The sequence below is a fragment of the Suillus discolor genome (genome assembly GCF_016758755.1).
Source record: "Suillus discolor strain FC423 chromosome Unknown F5147scaffold_90, whole genome shotgun sequence".
Classification (NCBI taxonomy): domain Eukaryota; kingdom Fungi; phylum Basidiomycota; class Agaricomycetes; order Boletales; family Suillaceae; genus Suillus; species Suillus discolor.
Window position 1 is genome coordinate 153,836 of NW_024541337.1, and position 19,269 is coordinate 173,104.

General features: G+C 47.5%; 4 protein-coding genes across 4 annotated transcripts; 2 read left to right on the forward strand and 2 right to left on the reverse strand.

Moving 5' to 3' along the window:
• Positions 1 to 4,372: 4,372 nt before the first annotated feature.
• Positions 4,373 to 6,067, reverse strand: F5147DRAFT_434450 (uncharacterized protein). Its single transcript, XM_041429838.1, has 8 exons — positions 5,791 to 6,067; positions 5,644 to 5,739; positions 5,559 to 5,583; positions 5,462 to 5,506; positions 5,330 to 5,404; positions 5,196 to 5,275; positions 4,637 to 5,142; positions 4,373 to 4,578 (listed from the first exon to the last, which is right to left on the reverse strand). Exons 1-8 carry the CDS (start codon positions 5,944 to 5,946, stop codon positions 4,440 to 4,442), a joined length of 1,122 nt encoding a protein of 373 aa, XP_041286907.1. The 5' UTR covers positions 5,947 to 6,067; the 3' UTR covers positions 4,373 to 4,439.
• A 1,404-nt stretch (positions 6,068 to 7,471) lies between these two features.
• Positions 7,472 to 7,920, reverse strand: F5147DRAFT_434477 (uncharacterized protein). Its single transcript, XM_041429839.1, has 2 exons — positions 7,694 to 7,920; positions 7,472 to 7,632 (listed from the first exon to the last, which is right to left on the reverse strand). The coding sequence occupies exons 1-2, from the start codon at positions 7,795 to 7,797 to the stop codon at positions 7,527 to 7,529; spliced, it is 210 nt and encodes a 69-aa protein (XP_041286908.1). The 5' UTR covers positions 7,798 to 7,920; the 3' UTR covers positions 7,472 to 7,526.
• A 1,518-nt stretch (positions 7,921 to 9,438) lies between these two features.
• On the forward strand, positions 9,439 to 10,134 carry F5147DRAFT_619696 (uncharacterized protein; the record flags this gene model as incomplete). The annotated part of the gene is made up of 4 exons (XM_041432594.1): positions 9,439 to 9,648; positions 9,738 to 9,910; positions 9,957 to 10,039; positions 10,097 to 10,134. Coding segments are annotated over exons 1-4 (498 nt in total), but the record flags the coding sequence as incomplete, so codon positions are not given.
• Positions 10,135 to 18,116: 7,982 nt separating this feature from the next.
• Positions 18,117 to 19,153, forward strand: F5147DRAFT_657689 (uncharacterized protein; the record flags this gene model as incomplete). Its single annotated transcript, XM_041434303.1, has 3 exons — positions 18,117 to 18,290; positions 18,348 to 18,661; positions 18,724 to 19,153. 3 exons carry the CDS (start codon positions 18,117 to 18,119, stop codon positions 19,151 to 19,153), a joined length of 918 nt encoding a protein of 305 aa, XP_041286910.1.
• Between the last annotated feature and the right edge of the window lie 116 nt (positions 19,154 to 19,269).

Here is a 19,269-nt window from a genome sequence, read left to right on the forward strand (position 1 = left end):
TGGTCAGAATAAACCGCGGTGTATGTGAGGAGACATACGCAGCATGTTGATGCTAATTGAGGGCAATGGCTTATTAGCACAGCAGAAACTTGTTGACCTTGCAAACGCACACAACGTATACCATTCCAACGTAGCGCAACTAGAATATTTTGTGAGATCAGCATGTCTTGCCAACTGCGACGCGTGTAACATAAGTTACGCACACCAATGTATAGAACCGTAATGAGGGACCAGTCATGCCTCTGCCGCGGATTAATTGCGTCCTTCTGACATAGGATTCTGCTCACCCAGACCAGTTCGAACTGTAAGAATCATTATCAGTAAATTAGCTGCTTTGGTAATAGCGTCAATTTACCTCTTGTCCGATTGTCAATGCTGAAATTATCATAAGGATATCAAAATGGTTCTATAACGCTGCCTTACTTACCCCAATCGTATATCACCGCAGCAGAGGACGCAACTGTAAAACCACAACTGAGACATCAGGGTCATCATCCGACTAGTTCTCCACGAACCTATATAATAACAGATATTGAAATTGAAATTGATCTGCGGCCACCAAGAGGGATCATTTGAGACTGCAGTCATATTTGAGGGATGATGTGGCGTGAGTGAGCAATGAGCAGCGGACTTGGTAGAGGTATGATGATGGTGATGATGGAATTCATACTAGATATACCATCCAGCGCCCCATCGCTGAAAAAAGGCACCACGGAGGTGAAACGTTCTTGGTTGACCAATGACTCGTGGCGTGATACAAGGGAGAACGGAACAATCACTCCTGGAAAGCCCCTCCGACTCGATCGAATCAGGGTAAAACTTGGGAGAAGTTGATTATCATAAAGCAGTGTTTTAATAAGCGGAACGTTTGAACACTGCAAATATAGAACGACTGATTGATTATGATTTCTGTAACTCGTTTCCAACGCGAAGATGTCCTTGTATCACCGGCAGTTCAATTATTTTATCAGTAAAATCATACAGCTATAGATCTAACCCAGATCAGCAGGCGATGCAACCCTCAGAAAAAAGTCTACCGTCTGAATAATTCACAAGCAGGATCTGTTCTCTCTCCACTTTTAGCCGCATGACGGCTCATCGATCATTCATTGACAAAGTCTCCATATCTTGAAGAAGAGCCACGTTCTGTGGGCGCACCAGAAAAAGTCAAAAATAACAAATGGGTGTAATTGCAGCTAGCAGGTGCCTCACCTGTCCCAACCACCTCCAAGCAAATCCCTCACGCCCAACTCCCTCCAGTGCACCCTGTTTCTCTTCACAAGTGCCTGTCGAGTCGTGCACACTTCCTCGCTCGTTGTAATGCCATCAAGACAAAAAGATATCACTGACTCCCACGAGATGGATGTGGAGGAGGTACTGCAACCGTGCAAATCTCAAAGAAGTCTGCATCCCAAATTCCCACACTCTTGCACTACACGGGCTCGCGGTCAAATGATATCGCCCCTCTACACGAATCGGGGGCTGGGATCTTTTGTGGTGTTCAATTCCACACGAGTCACTGCTTTGCGATTTTATCGATACCTGTTGCTTTGATACCATCAATATCCCTGGATCCAAATTCCCCTTCATCATCGATCCAGGCCTAGGTCGAACCCCACAATGCCAAGAACACCTGGAAGCCTGCAATTTGAATCTCGAATAGTTGGTTGATCTTTTCTGCGCGAGTCACTGGTTTGCGGTTTAAAATTCTCACCAACACCTGCCATTAATAGTTACTAGAGCTGCTCGATTCTTGGACTTGAAGTGGAGCGCGCCTAACTCAAAGTGGAACATAAAAGGAGTTCGAGTGGAGCACGCACATGATCATGTCAGTTCCGCGGGATCTTGAAACGCTACGTCCTTACCAAGTTTCTGTTCTTCAAACAAGACTTGCCTAGGCCGCTGGTGACAGTTTCTCCTGCACTGAACAACAGTCAACAACGCTTGATGATCAACAGAACGACGTGCGCGTGGGTACTGATAAATGCAGGGTATCTGCCGAACATCAAACGATGTCATTTTTTGACAGGTGGGGCTGAGCAAGAATCGAACAGCCCTATTGATATCCATGAGCCCAAGGCTTCTACTCCAGAATTCATGCCGAAACACTTACTTCGGTCAATCAAATATCATCTTTCAAATCTCACTTAGCAATGTAAGCGCTGGATGCTGGTATATCAAGCATGAATACGATCGTTGTATGTCTACCAAGTTCCCCTGCTCGCTCGTTCCCATCCTCTGATAGTATGCCTCTAGTCTCGAGCGATCCTAGTTGGTGGCCACTCATCAATGCAGAAATGATTGGCAGCTATTTTGTAGGTTCGTGGAGAGCCAGCCGCATGATTCTTCGCAGTTGCCGCCTGTGTTATGGCAATATACGATTGGGGTAAGCAATATTAAGCATGAAGATATCAGCGACATCATGGGATTTCTAGGACTTGCGTTCGGACAAGAGGTAGGTTGACACCGTCACAGGAGCAGCCATCTCTCTGAGAATAGTTTTATAGGTAGAACTCGTTTGGGTGAGCGGAGTCCCACATCAAAAGAATAATATGAAAATACCACAACTAATTTGCGGCAGAGGCAACGCTGGTCTATGATGACCATTCTGTGTCTCGTTGTATGTAGCCTGTGAGCGTAGTTAGCAAGCTGTACTGACGTCATCATATCCTAGGCACGGTATGGTGGAATGGGATTTGTTTGTATGTTTTGACGTTTGAGCCATTGATATTGCGCTCATTATCCATCTCTCACAATCAGGATCAACATTTTGCGTATGTCTCCTCGCATAAACTCAGTTTTCTCTTGTGACGGACGGCATACAGTCGATGTTCCAACAATCCCAACAACAGATGGAGTGAGTATTTCCTGCCGATGCCTTCCATTCCTATCCAAACAACTGAACTACCATGTAGGGGGGTGAGTGAGATTCTTGAACAACTCGTTAGTTCAATATAATGATTCTCCACAGATGTGAGTTTGTTTCGAGCCTGTGATCCTCTGAAGCTGATGACTGATGTTGTTGAATTTGTCAGGCCGTATCATGTTCAACGCAATTAATTGGACGAGTGATGTTGTAGATCTAATACTGGGCGGTGAGCTATATACCTTCGTGATATTGACTCGACTAAAATATCATGCAAGCCATCATGATTGTTCGGTTGCATGCTATGTATCAGCGATCCAGAAAAATGCTGATATTTCTTGTTGTCATCTTTCTGGTCATCAGAATCGCTCTCGTAGTGGTGATCGTATTACAGACAAAGCAGGTTTCAGGGGGTAAGCTTTACATATGAATGAAATATTCAAGTGCATCATGCTCACTGACAAATACCAGAGGAATTCATTTTCTCCGGCACCTATCAGTGCATATTTAACTATTCGGGAGATTCCCAATTTCTGGGTTCCATGACCTGGATACTTGGCACTGCATGGGAGGTCCTTGCACTATGTCTCGCGGTCTGGATTGCTGTAAAGCACTTCCGTGAACTGCGAAGAGACTCAACAAGAAGCATTGTTGTAGACTGTTTCACGGTATTAATGCAAACCCATGCGAGTTACTTTGCGAGGTAAAGTCCATGATCCGAACGCGATTGTCTCTTCCACTTATGTTCTGCATTTCCTAGCTTTCTCGCTATTGCTTGCTTCCATATCGGTTCATTCTCTTCGACGATCTCAGCTGTATGTCGATCTGTCACCAAGCTCTACGTGCGCCCGTGATTCATTTATTTTATAGGACATAGAATCCCTGGGCGCTCAAACTTGTTTTGGTTTGGCTCAAATCTTCGATATGGCGCAGCAGACTGTGTTAGGACCACGCCTCATCCTTAGTGTTCGAGAATATAACGCTAAGCTTGTGGCCGACTCCGATATAGCAACCGCTATGAGTTCAATCGCTTTCCAGGAGCGTGTCCATGTGGAAACTAGCAGTACCGTGTAGTATGGGAGATCTTCGATGTGATTCACAATCGGCGGGTATTAGTCTGCAGAGTGCAGGAGAATTCGTTTGTATTTATAGTTTCGTCGTGGTACTTATTTATGTAAATCAATGTGGCAGACATCCTCGCGAAAGCGTCTGCTCATCCTCTCTTCATGAAACATGTTGCAAATCTGCGTTTGTGTCTCTGAGGGGGTGTGTTGACATTTGGTTTCTGCCTTTCAGATCTCGTATTGCTTTCTTGATGTTATCACAATCGACACCGCGTGTAACGCACTGAATAGATATCATGTGAGCGGAGTGTTGGCCTGGACTTCAAGCTTCAGGCTTGGCTCCAGAGGCTTGGACTCAAGCCGAGCCACTGTAGGGCATATGGCTCAAAACAGAGATCCTATGGTGTTGCTGCGTCTCAGACCTGGATGTGATGAATTTATCGTTCGCCTGAGTCATCTATAATGTAAGAGCAGGATGTTGATTCGACCAGCTTGCAATTGAAGTACTGTTACGATACATCCGACAGATTGACCTCAGAAGGCATCTCCCGTCCCAGAATCGCCCCAATCAAATTCTGTGCCGCACGAGTTGCCATTTCTAGTCGAGTTTCCAGTGTAGCGCTTGCAATATGAGGCACTATCACACATCTGTATAGCAAATATTAGTACGCCCGAGAGAATAGAATCAGGTAAAGCTAGCACTGACCTCGGCTCTTTAACGAGAGGGTGATCAATGGTGACATTAGGTTCCCCTTCAACGACATCCAATCCAGCTCCCCAGATCCATCCTTCTCTCAAAGCCTTCGCCAGAGCATCTGAATCAACTAACGTTCCGCGACTCGCGTTCACGAGGATGCTGGTCCTTTTCATCTTCCTAAGCAGTGTCTCATTCACGATGTGATACGTTTCGCCCCCTCCAGGAGCAAGTATAAAGAGAACGTCGCTTTCCCGCGAAAGTTCATCGAGGTCTACCTTCGAGACTGCTTGAAGCTTGTGTTGTTTCGCGAGCGCAGCATCCCGAGCATGATTTGGAAGTGAGGACGGGTTTGAGAAATACAAGCAATGTGTGATACCGAACGGTACAAGGCGCGCTAGCGTCGCTTGTGCGATTCGTCCAAAACCTAGAAACCCGATTTTCCTTGTGGGTGACGCGGCCGTAGTACTGAGTTGTGGCCCGCATAAGCCAAAAGGAGCCCACGAGAAAGTTGCCCACTGACATTGATCTTTTAGCACAAGATATCTCGCCAAGAATATAAATTACTGACCTGGCCCCTTTGCACAAGGTCCACAGCTGTGCCTCCATTTCGGCCAGCCATGAGAGCGAGCATGACCGACAGATCAGCAACTATATGTCACGAAGATAAGCGGTCTGGACCGTTTGTTCGGTGCCCTGTCCTACCTGCGTCTGTCAGGACGTCAGGAGTATATCCCACTTTCAGACCACGTTGTGCTGCTTCCTTGAGGTCAATGTGGTCTGCAGGTTGAGGTTAAATCAAGTACTTAGGGGGTTTAGAATAGCAGAAGCACGTACCATATCCAACGGACATGGTGGATACCACCTTCAAAGAAGGTCCAGCTAGCAGACACGTCGGTCTTAACTTAGCTAGAGGTATGTGTTGCATACGTACCCTTGTCTAGAAGCTCTGCATTAACCTAAGCAAGTCACCCGGGCCATCAGCAGGTGTATCATCAAACATCAAACAATAACCGTACTTTGTCCGTGAGCATGACAATCACCCCGGTTGCACCAGATATATTCTCCATCAACCATGACCGTTCACAGGCACTATCTTGCGGCCAGACAACCAACTACAACTGTAGTAAGCCTCACCTTTCCATACCAATCGGATATCAACTCACATCTAGCTCTGGTCTTGCCTCGAGAATGGACATGACATGGGGTCCGAGGTTGCGACATACGACAACTTTGAATCGTTGACTGTGTAGATGAGATGCGACAGACATCAGTCGCTGGGTGGGCACAGAGGGAGTAACGATTGACCCTGATGAAGACATTTTAGCCTATCGCTGGTCTTCGTGATTATTACTGAAGCCTCTAGGTAAGTGGTCGCAAGAGAAATGTCCGGATCACGAAAGCATAGAAGTTAGAGCATGTATCATGGCTTCAATTCGGTCCGCGCGGCTTGCCGTGTGAAGGTCACCTGGTTCGCTCACGGGAAAGGATACCACGAAAGGACATCGTGATACGTGAAAGTAGCCGAAGAACATCGACAGCCTGAGCACTACATACAAATGATCTATTCGGCAATTGCATTTTCGCCCATATTGACATCAGCATCTTGGGTATCTTCCGACTGCTCAACCCCAATGCTCCCGGCAGTCCTCCAAACATTACCAATAGTCGCTTTCCACAGCCGTACACGACCATCATTCCCAGCAGAAGACAGGACGGTCCTGAGAGAATGCGTGTCAACTATGCAGCTTACGATACCCGAAGACAAAAACAAACCCAGTGATGTTCCACTCAACACGGCCAACCGCCGATCTGCACGCATCCAATCAGTAACAATGCCATAGGGGAGTGCGTATCGCACGCACTTGTGGTGATCGAAATCTGCCACTACATTTGCAGACCATTTAGGATCGCCCCCTTCTCCTTCGACGTCAGGTTCTTCCTCCGCAGGCTTAACTCGCCATATCCTAACATGTCCATCGCGACCTCCAGTAGCTATAAGGTGATATGATCGCCCACACGAAGGCGCCCATGCCACCGACGTGATCGCAAATGGTGTTGGAGTATCTCCGTCACTTGCAAGCGAGGTTCCTGCCTCGGTGGGCAAACCCGCCGGCGAAGGAGATGGGTCCAAAGTAAGGAGAGTGATAGGTCGACGAGAGGGAGATAATTGTATAATCTGTGACTCAGAGTGAGCAATGCCACAAAAATGAAGCGTGACAATACCTTGATAGCGCCAGATACCCCACAGCCAGCCGCGATGATCTCCCCCCAATATCTATCTTTACACCATGATATGCACCACCCTCCATCAGCTTCTCGATTCCCCATTCCGGGTCGTCCCTGAGTGGCGGGGTTTTGCGATTGTTGCAAGGCTTGAGCAACCAGGGTTGCAGAAGCACCCTCAAGAGTTGCGCTTGTCTGCGTTGGTGTCGCAAACGCCACGGAGTACGATGAGGACAGTGATGCAGATGGGAGCGTTGAGACATCGACTTCTTCTGAAAGCTGCCATGTGGCTAGCGATGATTGTTCCAAGCACTCGTAGATGCGAACGTGATTATCGGAAGAGACAGTTGCCTTGCAGAAGCTCTCATAAATCTCTAAATGAGACGAACGCCTGACGTACCAACTTCAACCCAAAATGATGAGGGGCAAATTCGACTGCGCGGACAGTGCCTCTTGCATCAACCAATACAGCCCTTTCCACCCATCTTGAGGAACCACATGAAGCAGCCTGAGGAGAACCGGCACCAGCACCATTCGTTTGGGAATCAGTCGTTGATGCAAAGCTAGTTTGCTCCCAAATCTTGACTGTACGGTCGAAAGAGGCGGATGCGAGTATGGTCCCAAATTCTGGGTGAGCCCAGCTTAGTTTGGAGACGGTAGCATCGTGAGCCTGGCATTAATTGGTTGATAAGCGCAAAAACGCGTCTTCCAACATGCTCGCCTTCCAGTCATCTTCGACGTTCCAATTTCCATTATTCTCGTCTACTTGCCAAACTTTGATTCTTTGACAGCAGCGTAAGTTAACGTGTAGAAACACATATACGCAGTAAAAGAATAACGTACCTTTGATCGAGACTGCAAGTAGCCAAGCGAAGCCCATAAAAATCATAAGCTACGTCTGTCAGAAGATCATTGTGTGCGCTCTGGATGAGACCAGTTTGTATCATGTTTTTCCGAGCTTCGTAAAGTCCGAGTGGAACAAATAATTTGAAATACGCGTTGAGATGTAGTAGCAATTGTTATGCGGTTGTTCTTTCTTGTGAGGGTTTCAAGTTCGCAAGGAAGGTTCGTGCAATTTAGAATTACATAACAACAAACAAACATCTACAGTTCGAACTTCGAGTTGTACTATTGAATATTCTTCTGGCATGCGGGCGATGATTTTGTATTAATTGTCGATTTCGAAGCGCAAACACCACGTAGATCTTGGATGGTGCTCGTGACTCGGTAGCAGGTCACACATTCAATGTCTAACTCATCCAAATGACCATCTTAATGAGCATCCAGGCACACTAGTTTAAAGTTCAAGTGCGGTGCTTCTTTCCATTTCAACTTAGCACAGGCTACAATTTCTTCCTTTTCAGATGGCCTACAGTCGGAAGTCACACTGTCTACTACTCGCAGAAGGCTATCATGTCCTATGGATACAACAGTCGCCTCACCCGGATGTCCTTGGATGGCTACCATTTGAATATCGACACCGGCAGGGAGCAGCAGAGATGATCACCCAATATTTAACGCTATGTCCCACAAATTTGTCAACATTATCCGAAATAGCTGGATCCAAGGCATACAGCCACGCATATCTTTCAAGCTAGTGAGTCTTGACTTGCATCGCGAGTCCTCATACTCATTGCCAAAGCATGCTAATTTGTACGTTCCAGAGGAAAGGTCATGTACTTTGTCACTTACATCCATTGTACTCATGCGTGAGTATTCAAGGGTTCTTGGGGCGGATTTTGTCGTAATTCAGTAAGACGCACGCCAGTTCTCCAAATCTACGTGTATGTTGGCCGGTACGTCTTCTTTGATACTTGATAGTATATGCGCCAAGTGATAAAGTATGATGGACAGTCGGACTCTCCCGCGGACATGTACCAAATCTGCCCCGAGCTATCTATGAATACACAAGCTCCGGCAGCCCGCTACATCTTCATTTACCTCAGTACCAACGAGCGTGGTCACCGTTCCAGTTCAGCCAACACGCAGCACCTACTAATCCGTTGCTCATTAGTCCATACACAGGACCACCATCTTCCGGGGGGGAACTCCAGACGTACAGATCCTGTCGATCGTCACGGGATATCACTCATTTCAGAGGGTGTCTTACATCCCGACATGCTCTTGTTTGCTCTCAGACGTTTCAAGGATCAATCATTCAGAAGACCTTGGAACATCGAGTTCACCTCCATCTACAGAGATATCCGGTATCGCTGCCTTTCAGCTAGACAGGTAGGGAAGAGAAAAATTGTGTCATCTCCATCGTGTTCTGATTATTCAATACAGTTCATATTTCTATCAAGGTTTTCGCTGTTCGACATGGTTTATTGTGTAATCCTTGTGCTTAGTCGTACGAACGATTGAACATTTGCAACTTTGTGTCTATGCGAGAGTATAATCAGTGGTCCGATGCAGGGAGATAGATAAGAGATAGACGCCGTGTGTAGCTGTTGTGTGATAAGCCACAGAAGCCCTTGCGTCCGAGTCGTGTTCGTTCGCTGTCATATCTCGCCACGACCTCGTTCTGTACCACAGTACAGCTCTCACGATAAACCAGATCACCTCCACTTCAAGACGCACATCAAGATCTTCCAATGGCAACCATCGGCACCCAGGACCTCAAACAAAGAATTGGGCGCTTTCGAGTTCTGATCATAGGGAGAGCAAACGCAGGCAAAACGACCATCCTTCAGAAGGTCTGCAACACCACGGATCAACCAGAAATTTACGATACCAAAGGAAACAAGGTGCGGGTGATGATCCATGCCATATACGCGTCCATCGCTGATCAATTGCGGGTAGATCGATGCTGACATCGTCAAATCATCTATCAAGGTGGGTGCATCATTTGCCCTATGGGCACATACATGCGCTGACAGATGCTCAGCGCGGAAATCACGTCATCACGAATGAGATGATATTCAAGAGCAATCCCGTTTTTGTATTTCACGACTCCTGCGGTTTCGAGGCGGGTTCTGAAGACGAATTCGAGGACATGAAGAAATTCATCTCAGAACGCGCACATGCGACGAAATTGGAGGAACGAATCCATGCCATATGGTAAGCAACACCCTTCTGACGTTCCGCGCTTGTTGATTGCCATCAGGTATTGTATTCCAATGGACGACCCGTGTCGAACATTCCAGCGGTCAGAAGAGAAGTTCTTCTTGGAGTGCGATACTGGGCGCGGTGAGCTTGCAACTTCATTATCACTTGCCGTGCTCAGACTAAATGATTAATCTCCAGTTCCTGTGGTCACGATATTCACAAAGTTCGAAGCTTTGCGTCCATTCGCTTATGGAGAAATCAAGAGCGAATTAAAAGGGGTATTGGGTGAAGAACGCTCAAAGAGGATTGCTGAACGCGTTGAGGAACTGTTCACTAAGACAGGTGTCTGGGATCGGTTGCACAACCCTGAGAATCGTGCCCGCCCCAAGTCCTATGTACACTTGCAGAGTAAGTGTTTCAGATCAACTTCTCCCATGTCAAAGTTAACATTAGCAACCGTCCTAGATATGAACAAACAGAATACAAACTGCAACGCTCTACTGGAAAGCACCACTTTTGCATTAGCCCCACTCAATTCTTATTTTATTCTGCCATTTTATTTTGTGGCCTGTAATATAAATCTTGATCGCATGTGAAATAAAATGATATAGAATTGAGTGCCTCAGTTTATTCTTCCAGTTTATTTGATGCAGGCATCGCTGAGCTTGTAATGTGCCGAGCGGCTTGAAGTACCAGAGCATTTTGTAAGTCGGTTGGTCTCAGTGGCAGGCTGCAGCATGAATGAGTGTATACAATGGACACACCAAACTGGATCTTTCCTGAACACAACACCTGTTACGGTATATTCATTCTCTTCGCTTCTCTTTCGATACTGGACAATGGTACATGCACACGGCTCTTAACGAACGACCAATCACCTTCCAGAACCTTACTCATATCATCGCCAAGCTAACCTTCCGCACCAGTAACCACCACTATGTTTAGATCACTATCTCTTATCAAAGCGGGCTGTCCGCACCATGGTTACTATCTCTTATCTGTTATCTCTTATCACTTACCAAGCGGGCTGTCCGCCTTCTATCTTGATACGCACTTACAATCTCCGCTTGAACTCTCGCTATATAGTTACATAGCGTACCACATGTATTTCCTCACTTTAATCTACTGGGTTTTACCTGGAACAAGTCCTTTAGCAAGGTCTCCAACCTTGCTATCTAAGAACCACTATTCTAAGGAAGTCGCCGATACTTGCCTTAGCCAGAAACCTTTGACCTCTCACTCGAGAGAAGAACCACGTCTGTCTCGCCGAATCTCAGTCCACTCGGACTAAGACAGCTCGACATACCCCAGTCGTAACAAAAGATTAAAGTCCTTTTTCCTAGACGCCGCCACCTGCGACGTCAGCAAGACACCACGACTTCGTTAACTCCTTTGATCGGAGCTTTGAACTTAGGTGCGCTACCACCGCTACCACCGCTAAATACGATGACGACCACTACCAAAGAATTTGAAATCAAGATCGGTACTCCCCCCGAATTCGACGGAGACCGCGATGAATCGCACAGGTTCATGCTGAACTGTAATGCGTATTTAGATATCAACGATAAGATCTACGACAATGACAAGAAGAAAGTAATCTTCGCACTTCGTTTATGACCAAGGGTAATGCAGCCGCTTGGAAAGAAGACTTCATGGAGACCGCTCAGAACGCCAAGCTGAAGAATACCGCAGGAAATCTCATCGGTTACGGTAGCTGGGATGAGTTCAAGGTCTCGTTCAAAGGAAGCCTTCGGAGCTATTGACCCCAAGGGAACAGCCATGGCTAAAGTACGAGCCCTTGAGATGAAAGGAGACCTCCACACGTATATCTCCAACTACCGCCTCCTAGGCCCATAAAGCAGGAATAACCGAGAACGTCACCAGAGTAGAGTTCTTCCGCGAAGGTCTTGACGTAGGACTTCGCAACAACCTCTACCATACTGGAGAAAGTCTAGATGACTTTGAAACCGTCGTCGCAACGTGTATCAACCTGGATAACGCCTTCCAGACGGTTGAGAGCCATTCAGAAACGAGAGAATCCTACGCACTACCAGCCTAGGAAGAAGAAGTATGGAGATCGTCACTTCACTCCCCGCAGAAGTGATGCTATGGAGATAGACCAGCTCTCCGAGTCTGAAGTAAAAAGACATCTCAAGAGGGACGCTGCTTCAAGGTGTCACCAGACGGGCCATCGCGCCAATGATACCACATTCCACCCTAGGGAAGATAAGAAACAGAAGATGCCTATTCGAAGGAAGGTCGAGAAAGAAGAGAGCAGTGATGATGACGAAGAGGTAACCGACGATTTGTGGAAATGGATTTTTAGAAAAGGAGTCTGCATCGATGTCAGTACCTCCTGTCCCAATACGACTTGTACAATCACTTGGAAATAAAAAGGAGCTTCGCGTCCCAGCCACTATTATTTCCACCAAGCGTAACAAAACCATCGAAACCTCTATGGTCATCGACTCCGGAGCAAGCGGAACCTTCATCAGCGAGGAATTCTGCAAACTCCACGGAATCAAGACCCACAAACTCTCGAAACCATTCCCTGTTATAACTGCAGACGGATCTGATGCAAGAGGAGGACTCATCTCTCGCTACTGCGTCCTTATTGTCAAAATTGACGGAAGAACCATGATAGGGAAGTTCAACATAACCAAACTATCAAAGAAGGATAAAATCCTGCTCGGATTCCCATGGTTAAAAGCACTGAACCCGTCAATCAACTGGACAAACAAAGAACTATCTCTCGCACCAAACGAACGATCGCTCGAGATCGAAAAGAAATCGACCATCTTAGGAAACAGCGCAATCTACCACTACTGTTTCCCCTGTCCCGTTCTCGCAGAAAGAGAACCGTCCCGCGAATGGAAGAATTCCAAGCTAAAGAAAGACCCCGTTTACCCACGAGCTTCTGTAGAAGAAATCATCCGACGAAGAACTTCCTCACCTCGCACCAGATCAAGATGAGCCGGATTACGACACTAAGGAAGACGTATGGTCGGAAAACTATGCCCCTCCAGTGGTCGATCCCTCCCTCTATCCTCTGAACGACGAAGACGTCTTAATCGAATACTCCCCTGACGGTTCTCAAGTTCGAGTAATCTCCGACGTCTCTTTTGACACCCCTCTCACTAGAGATGGTACATCGAAACAGGAACAAGGATACTCGAAAACTAGCAACAAAGCTCAAGAATTCGCGGTCGCCGGAGAGAAGGAAAAGATGAAGAAGAGCTTCGAAGAACTCGTTCCATCTTACCTGCACACCTACGCTGATATTTTTGCAAAAGACGGCCTTAATAAGTTGCCACCAGAACGACCAGGTATCAACCATCGAATCGATCTGAAACCTGGATTCATGCCCAGGACATCCAAGATCTACCCATTATCAGGAAAAGAAAGAGAAGCAGTAAAGACCTTTATTACGGAAAACACCGCGAAAGGATTCATCGTACCCTCAAAATCCCCGCAAGCCAGTGGATTTTTCTTCGTAGGAAAGAAAAGCGGAGAGTTGCGCCCTTGCCAGGACTATCGTTACCTCAATGACTGGACCATACGCAACCAATACCCACTCCCGCTCCCTAAAACTCTCATAGAACGACTCTACAAAGCAAAACATTTCACAAAGATTGACATACGGTCAGGCTATAACAATATCAGAATCCACCCTGACGATAGATGGAAAGCGGCTTTCACTACCGAAGAAGGACTGTTCGAACCCACTGTAATGTTCTTTGGCTTAACCAATTCTCCCGCCACCTTCCAGTCCTACATGAACAACCGCTTCCAGAAAGAAATCAATGAAGGATGGATCGTTATTTATATGGACGACCTGCTTATCTTTTCCTCCAACCTCGCAGAGCATCGTGAACGAACGAAACGAGTATTGGAGATACTTCGTCACGAGCAACTGTTCGTCAAACCGGAAAAATGTACTTTCGACGCAGCGGAAGTGGAATACCTTGGAATGATTATTCGTCCCGGAGAAGTTGCAATGGAACATGCCAAAGTTGATGGGATAAAGGATTGGCCTACCCCAACCTCCGTAAGGGACGTCCGCTCCTTTCTCGGATTTTGCAATTTCTACAGGGCATTCGTATCCCACTACTCCGACATCGCCCGACCACTTATCAATCTCACTCGGAAAGATCAAGTCTTCGCCTGGACACCTGACGCTCAAACCTCGTTCGACAAACTCAAACAATGTTTCACGATGAAACCAGTGCTACGAAACCCTGATCCTTCACGCCAATTTGCCCTCGCTACCGATGCTTCTCTGGTAGCAACCGGGGCCGTACTCCTCCAGACGGACGAAAATGGCGTCTACCATCCCTGTGAATACATTTCCCAGTCCTTTAACCCCGCCGAACGCAACTACGAAATCTTCGATCGAGAACTGCTCGCTATAATTCGTGCGCTAAACGAATGGCGTCATTATTTGGAAGGAAACCCTCACCCCATCCTCGTTTTCACCGACCACCTGAACCTCCTTTACTTCTCCAAAGCACAGAAGCTTTCTCGGAGACAAGCACGTTGGCAGCTTGTTCTATCTAATTATGACCTTGAATTACACCACGTCCCCGGGACAAAGCTCGCCGCACCTGATGCGCTCTCTCGACGCCCAGATCACGGTCTTGGTGAACACGACAATGAGGATCGTGTACTCCTTCCTGAATCCATGTTTATCCGTCTACTCGACGAAGAATTATCCACCGCCCTCGCCACGGATTCCTTGGATGATCCCATTTTCTCCACTGCCAGTGACGCTTTGGATGGACTATGTCTGCCCCCTATGAAATCAGCCCTCTCTGATTGGAAAATATTGGACGGGGTGCTTTATTACAAGTCTCGCGCCTATGTCCCGCCCTCACACCGAACAGCCGTGTTACTTCGTCACCATGACCACCCTACGGCCGGTCACCCTGGGCGGTTTAAAACCGAAGAATTGGTCAAACGCGACTACTGGTGGCCTGCAATGGGCACTTTTATTCGCTCCTATGTCGCCGGTTGCGCTCTCTGTCAGCAAATGAAAGCCGACACTCACCCCGTCTTGCCTCCCCTCGTCCCCATCCCCTCCTCCGCTACTCGCCCTTTTTCCCAGGTCTCTGTTGACCTTGTCACCGACCTCCCCGTGTCCAACGGTTTTGACTCCCTCATGGTCGTGGTAGACCATGGCCTTACGAAGGGGGTGATTATTTCTCCCTGTAACAAAAACATCTCTTCTGAAGGAGTCGCCAAACTATTTTTCAAAAACGTATTCAAACATTTCGGACTCCATGAAAAGGTGATCTCTGATCGAGGTCCCCAGTTCATTTCTAGGTTCTCTAGGGAATTAGCACGCCTCTTGGGATACCAGATCGCCGCCTCCACAGCATATCACCCTCAGACAGACGGACAAACCGAGCGGCTCAACCAAGAAATTGAGACATATCTCCGAATATACTGTAGGACTAACCCCTATGAGTGGTCAGGCCATTTACCCCTCGCTGAATTTGTGCACAACCACCGAAGACACGAAGCAAGGAACGCATCACCATTCTTCCTCATGATGGGATATGAACCTCGCGGTATTCCCCACGTACTACCATCATCGGACACCCCTGCCGCAGAAGAAAGGGTTCGCACCCTCCAAAAGATAAGAGAAGAAGCCATCTCCTGCCACAATATCGCAATGCAACGAATGGCAGAAAGAACGCACGGAAAGAAGTATGAACTGTGGAAGATAGGAGATAAGGTCTGGTTATCTGCAACCAATCTCATGACCACTCTCCCGTCCAGGAAACTTGCGCCCAAGCGGCACGGACCGTTCCCCATAACCGCAGTCCTGTCGCCCATCACGTTCACCCTAAAGCTCCCTGAACAATGGAAGGTTCACCCCACGTTCCATGCTTCTGAACTATCCTCCTATCAAGAGACAGAAATTCACGGACCGAACTACGAGGAACCACCTCCAGATATAGTCAATCAATCTGAAGAATACGAAGTCGAAGCTGTCCTGAGTCATAAGGGCACGGGTAAACGAAGACGCTATCTCGTATCTTGGAAAGGATACTCTTCCGGAAGCAACGAATGGATTCCAGCGGAGAACATGGAAAATGCCGAGGACCTGCTTTTCGCCTATAAGAAGAAGCATAAGTTGAACTGAATCGACCAGTCCCCACCATCATACAAACATGTCCTCTCAACAAACTGTTTCTCCCACTGAATCAAATGTCTCCGCCATCAGCCTCTACAAATCCCCCTTTGCCGACAACGTTGTCAGCATCGAAGACGACGTCATCGTCGAAACCACCATACTTTCCGTCGCCCACGCCCTTGAGATCGAAACTTATCTCAACAACCAGCCAGCAGTGCCAGCTGGAGTCGCTGCCACCTACATCCATATCATTAGAGCCACTCAATGCCTTGAAGAAGAATTTGCCCAGATTGAGAACGACGCCCTCCGACTCTCCTGCAACCACGTCCAGCGGCGCATTCGCTCGCTTATGCTTCAGTTATTCCCTCTTGGTTTTAGCACTATCTGCAGGGAAATTATACAGACTGTTGCTGATCGAAACTCCTTCCAAGTCGGCCGCCCGTTGCCTCCTATTACTCATAACCCCCCCGCTGTTCTACCTGATCCAACTTCGATTGGAGGGAACACTGCACCGATACCTATACCTATCCCAACTCACACGGAACTCCAAAGAAGAAACCTCCGCGGAGGAGCTGCCATTCACGGCGTAACTAAGAAGAAGTCGTCTAAAGGAAAGAAACGCGAGGTCATTGACCTCACCGTAGAACCCACTGCTATCCCATCCTCCAGCATCGCTATCAGATCCCCCTCATTGAAACAAATAGTCGGCAGTATCGCCGACGCCAACTTCATCTGCCGAGTCTGCAAGAAGCTTGGTCACAAGCACAAGAACTGCCCCTTGTACTATTGCCGCGTCTGCGGTGACGCGAAACCAGGACATTTTTCCATTTACTGCCCCTTCACCACCACCAAGATACTATTCCCGTTGGTTTATACCGACGAAGGCTTCTACGACACGTTAGCCGCGTGGGAAGCAGAGAAAGATAAGAAAGAGGAGGAGGATCTTGCACGCGCCGATAGGGAGTACTTGGCGCAGCCAGAAGAATTAGAATTCCACAATGCCGACGCCGACCCCATCTACTACGAGAACCAGGACAACTAGTGATGTCGATGCCGGTGACATCGACCATAACATGGGGGTAATGTTACGGTATATTCATTCTCTTCGCTTCTCTTTCGATACTGGACAATGGTACATGCACACGGCTCTTAACGAACGACCAATCACCTTCCAGAACCTTACTCATATCATCGCCAAGCTAACCTTCCGCACCAGTAACCACCACTATGTTTAGATCACTATCTCTTATCAAAGCGGGCTGTCCGCACCATGGTTACTATCTCTTATCTGTTATCTCTTATCACTTACCAAGCGGGCTGTCCGCCTTCTATCTTGATACGCACTTACAATCTCCGCTTGAACTCTCGCTATATAGTTACATAGCGTACCACATGTATTTCCTCACTTTAATCTACTGGGTTTTACCTGGAACAAGTCCTTTAGCAAGGTCTCCAACCTTGCTATCTAAGAACCACTATTCTAAGGAAGTCGCCGATACTTGCCTTAGCCAGAAACCTTTGACCTCTCACTCGAGAGAAGAACCACGTCTGTCTCGCCGAATCTCAGTCCACTCGGACTAAGACAGCTCGACATACCCCAGTCGTAACAACACCTACAAGATCTTTCCTGAACACAACACCTACGACCCTCACTATGCTGTAGATCCATCATCTGGGCTGCGCCGCTCGCCTCGAAAAGCTCACCCTCCTGCGTATATCCAACCTACCACACAGTCAGTTCCCTGGAACCTGCAGAACACACTCATCAGCATGATGCCAGTAGTACCCTCAATAGGCACTCACCGTGTTGCTCCACCAGCCACTTTCAGTCCAGGCTCGATTTTTGGTGCAGAAGCATCTCCAAACACGCCACAGACTACCCCTGCACAAAAAAAATCAACTCGAACTGCCGCCAATGAAACAGGCTCACCTGTGCCATCCAAAACTGCAAAACGAACCCGAGGGAACACAACAGGTGATACAAAGGCAAAGAGAGGTGGGAAGGGCAGTAAATCAGGGGAGGGTAGCCGTCGGGTCACTGGCACATCAGATGACGAGGTGTCGAAGTTGACGGAGACCATGTTAGCTGAAGCTGACCTAAAGCTCGAGACTGCTGTGTCAGGTGATGCTACTGTGAAGTTGGAGAGTAAGCGTGGACTGACGGATGAAGACAAACTGACTGCTGTCAAGTACATCACCTCCGTTGAGGTCTGGTACAAATTTCGGTTGAACCAGGGCACAGTTTTTACAACAGTAAGTCACACTTCAAGTTTCATGTTGAGTAGTTGCACTTACCTCAGCACTGTTCAGCTTGCACACAAGACACTTGGGAACTGTGTAACCTATGCCCAGGTCCGCAATTTTTGGTGGAATCAGGCTTGGGAGAAATACAAACAGGTAAAGGAGATGGAAGAACATACTGGTGGAGGAGACGGAGATGATGATCGGATTGCCACTGAATTGGGAAATGAAGAAGAAGCCGAAGTTCTTGATTTTGACACAAAGGACAACACAACAGCCCTTGATGGAACGAGGCGCGGGAAGAGTGCATCAAAGGCCAAGTTTGCACGTCACACGCTACAAGCCTTCAAGGAAACAGAGATTTTCAGGCTGATTGACGAAGTGTGAGTCCTTTCAATGTCACTGTGCAAAAATACAGTTGATGATCTTACTAACTGTATGATAGGGCATGGAATGATGCCACTGTTGTTCGCACCCATGACATCAACTCCTCAGATTCAATTTCAATTACAGACGACGAAACAACTCCTCTAAAGAAGCGAGCTCGTAAGTCAGCATCTCTCGACTCCGATAGCTATGGCGAGACAACCTCACTCCTTCGTAACATGATGGGATCCATGAGCCAACGCTATGAACGGCAGGAGCGACTTGATCAGCTTAACATGGAGCTTGCACAAAAGCGGGAGAAGCGAGAGCAGGCTGAATATGAAGAACGTCGAGCAGAAATTCAGCAGGCACATAAGGAATGTGCAGAGCAGTGGCTTCAGGCGAGTGAGATGTTGAAGCATCCTAGTCCAGTTATACAGAGGCAAGGTGAGAGACTGGCAAAAAGGTTGGAATGGCTCGAAGAGGAAGATGAAAGACTTTTGGTCTAGTTCACATTCAGTTGATAGTAGTCTACTAAATTTTTGCGCCATAAAATCCCTACTCAATATAAGTCATCTGCATCCAATGAAAGATTTCACATACGAGCTGGACCCTCTCCCCTAAG